The sequence below is a fragment of the Sphaeroforma arctica genome (genome assembly GCF_001186125.1).
Source record: "Sphaeroforma arctica JP610 unplaced genomic scaffold supercont1.2930, whole genome shotgun sequence".
NCBI lineage: Eukaryota > Ichthyosporea > Ichthyophonida > Sphaeroforma > Sphaeroforma arctica.
The window spans coordinates 1,857-4,451 of NW_014037628.1; the positions used below are offsets into that span (position 1 = coordinate 1,857).

At 46.0% G+C, this 2,595-nt stretch overlaps 1 protein-coding gene across 1 annotated transcript in view; it reads left to right on the forward strand.

Annotated features, from left to right (window-relative positions):
- SARC_13133 (hypothetical protein) overlaps window positions 1–2,505 on the forward strand; it is a gene marked incomplete at both ends in the record, with an annotated part of 3,843 nt that extends 1,338 nt beyond the window's left edge. Inside the window, 4 exons of the mRNA XM_014292743.1 lie at window positions 169–313; window positions 663–894; window positions 1,687–1,886; window positions 2,374–2,505. Of these exons, the coding sequence (XP_014148218.1) occupies window positions 169–313; window positions 663–894; window positions 1,687–1,886; window positions 2,374–2,505 (709 nt within the window). The remainder of the gene's footprint in view (window positions 1–168; window positions 314–662; window positions 895–1,686; window positions 1,887–2,373) is intronic.
- Window positions 2,506–2,595: the final 90 nt, after the last annotated feature.

Below are 2,595 nucleotides of genomic sequence, written 5' to 3' on the forward strand. Positions count from 1 at the left end.
ACTATACACACACACACACACACACATATATATATATATATATATATATATATATATGTATGTATGTATAGTGTAAATATTTATCTTTGTCTTTCGCAATTCTAGTATGATAATCGCTTGTCGTCTGATATTTTTTAAATTTCACGCACCCTTTCTTTCACTAAGCAGCCAAAGCGAATCAAACAGCAGTACGAAAACATCCGTCTCATCGTCATGCGTTCGTCTCCCACCGAAGCGCGGGCCAATGCAGACGAAGGAGTGCTCCACAGCCGATACTTTGAAGTCTCAGACGGGGTCACCGATGTACCTACAGGTGGGTGTGTACGGGGTCCGTCTATTTCTTAGGTCTTGGATAGTGTGTCTGGTACCCGGAAGGATGTGTTATCCTACGGTAGTGGTACATCTGTATTTATCATGCTATGGGGCTAGGTTTTTTTGGTGGCGGTAGAGCCCACACTCGCATAGCATATAGAGCTTATTCTCAACAGACAGATGTATTATGTAAAGCCTGCGTCGCATCTTCCCCTCAGAGTGGGCCGTACGAACCCACTTCTCCTCAGTCACCGCTTACTACTATTACAGGCGTACTTGCTCATTGACCCTAAATCTCAACCCTCAAAACCCTAAAACCCTAATCACCCTATGCCTTGGTTTCCGTACAGATGATCTGCGGCTGATGCTGCTCAAGATACTCAACGAGACCTTTCAGTCGGACCGTGTGTTGCTGGACCTGATGCGCCGTGTTGAGCTGTGCGTGTTGAACTACACTCAGGAGTCTCTTCCCCTCAACAGCGATTGCACAGCCACAGTGCCCATGGACATTGACGAAGGCTCGGTGGTGGAACCGTCGTACTTCTCGGGCGTGCGGAGATTAAGTTCGGTACTTTATTCTTGGTATGTGCATGACTTAGCCTATGTAGCCCTGTGGTATCTTTACAGCCATTAGGTTGAGGACTTTTTCCTGGTATGTTCATGGGATATAGGTTTATGTAGCATTCTGGTTTATTCACAACTGTTGGTTTATGCACACTGTTCGTGGATCCCTTGCTTCATACTTTTGTAATGTAATGGCTGGCATGTGGCGACAAACTTTTGTATGAATGTGTGTTGTACTCGCATCTCTCTGTGTGAGTGCTCAATTAACGTTCATAAGCGTCTGCACACGTCTATTTAGTGCACCCCCATATAGTGTATCGCAGGGCTGTATAGTATCAAAGGGTGCCTGGTGGGTGAGTGAGGACTGTGCTTGTTGGCAGGGGGTATAGTGATGCATGTACAACTCCACAGGTCAAAGTTCCGTGCACTATAGAGAGCTCTAGGCGTCGACTAGGGAGTCCTCACCGAAGTGTAGGTGACCCCCCCGCCCCCCCCAGTACTATACACAGGGAACGTACTCTACACACAAATGGGTGCACAAGTCTATTAGCGCAGAGTCGGTTGACGGCGCCTGCTGTATACAGGGCAGATCTACGTCAGCAGTAAACTCACAACCACTCAAGTACCGTCTAAACATGCAAGACGCACTTACTACACCCAGGCGTTGCGATGAATAAATCTGTGTATGTAGCACACAAATCCTATAGCCATAACTCACTCCCTCTCACTCTCTCGCCGGGCCCCAGAACCTAGCTACCATCACATATAACCTATGAACCACTCACTCCCACAACCCAACTCCCTATAAAGTGCCTACACAGTGCCGTGTAACCATGCGCAGGTGTTCATGCCACGGCTTGTGCGGCTGCACTACAGCGTGCACCTGATGCTGATCTGTGGCATTCCCATGAAGGAGAACGCGGGCAGCCACACCAAGAACTCGTACGATGTGTCTGTGTTGTTGGGGGGGGAGAGCACACTGCCGGAACGGCTGTCATATCAACAGCAGGGTATGTGCGGGTGTTGGTGGTAGGTATAGTGTTGCCATGGTTACAATTGCATATTCATAGGGATGTGTCATGTGGTGCTTGCTTCGGATGTGTATATTAAGTGCCCGTTAGACATGATGTGACTGTGTATAATTTACTGAAGCGCAAAACCTTGTTTCTCTATGAGAAATGGGCTTTTGGAAAAGGCTCGTACTGGTTTCCGCTATTATCACTGTCCCTGTGTATCTGTAGTAAAACAGTTGGAAGTGCTTGTGTATGATAGACGGATAGGGCAAACTTCACTCAAAACCATAAAAGTTATTCAAAAACGCATGTCCAAATGCTAACTCCAAGCGTACTCTGATCGCGAGGCTATATATATATATATATATATATAATATAAACTATAGATATATATATATGTATATACGCACAGCGACTATACCCTGGTGCGATCGTACTGATATTGCCACTCTAATATATATATATATTATGTACTCCTGTATAGAAGACCAGCTTTATCTACCGAAGACCTCAGCGCACATCGATGAAGTCAGAGTCAAGTGGCCAAGTAAAGGGAAGCTGGCGATCACGGGCGCATATATTCTTCCGGTGGTGTCGGCTTTCCGGGTAACTCCTGGTAATTGCTTAGAGAGTCGGACTTTTGCGTAACACATTCGCCTACAGCTGAGAACTTCTGTATGTATATATATATTTATATACATATATA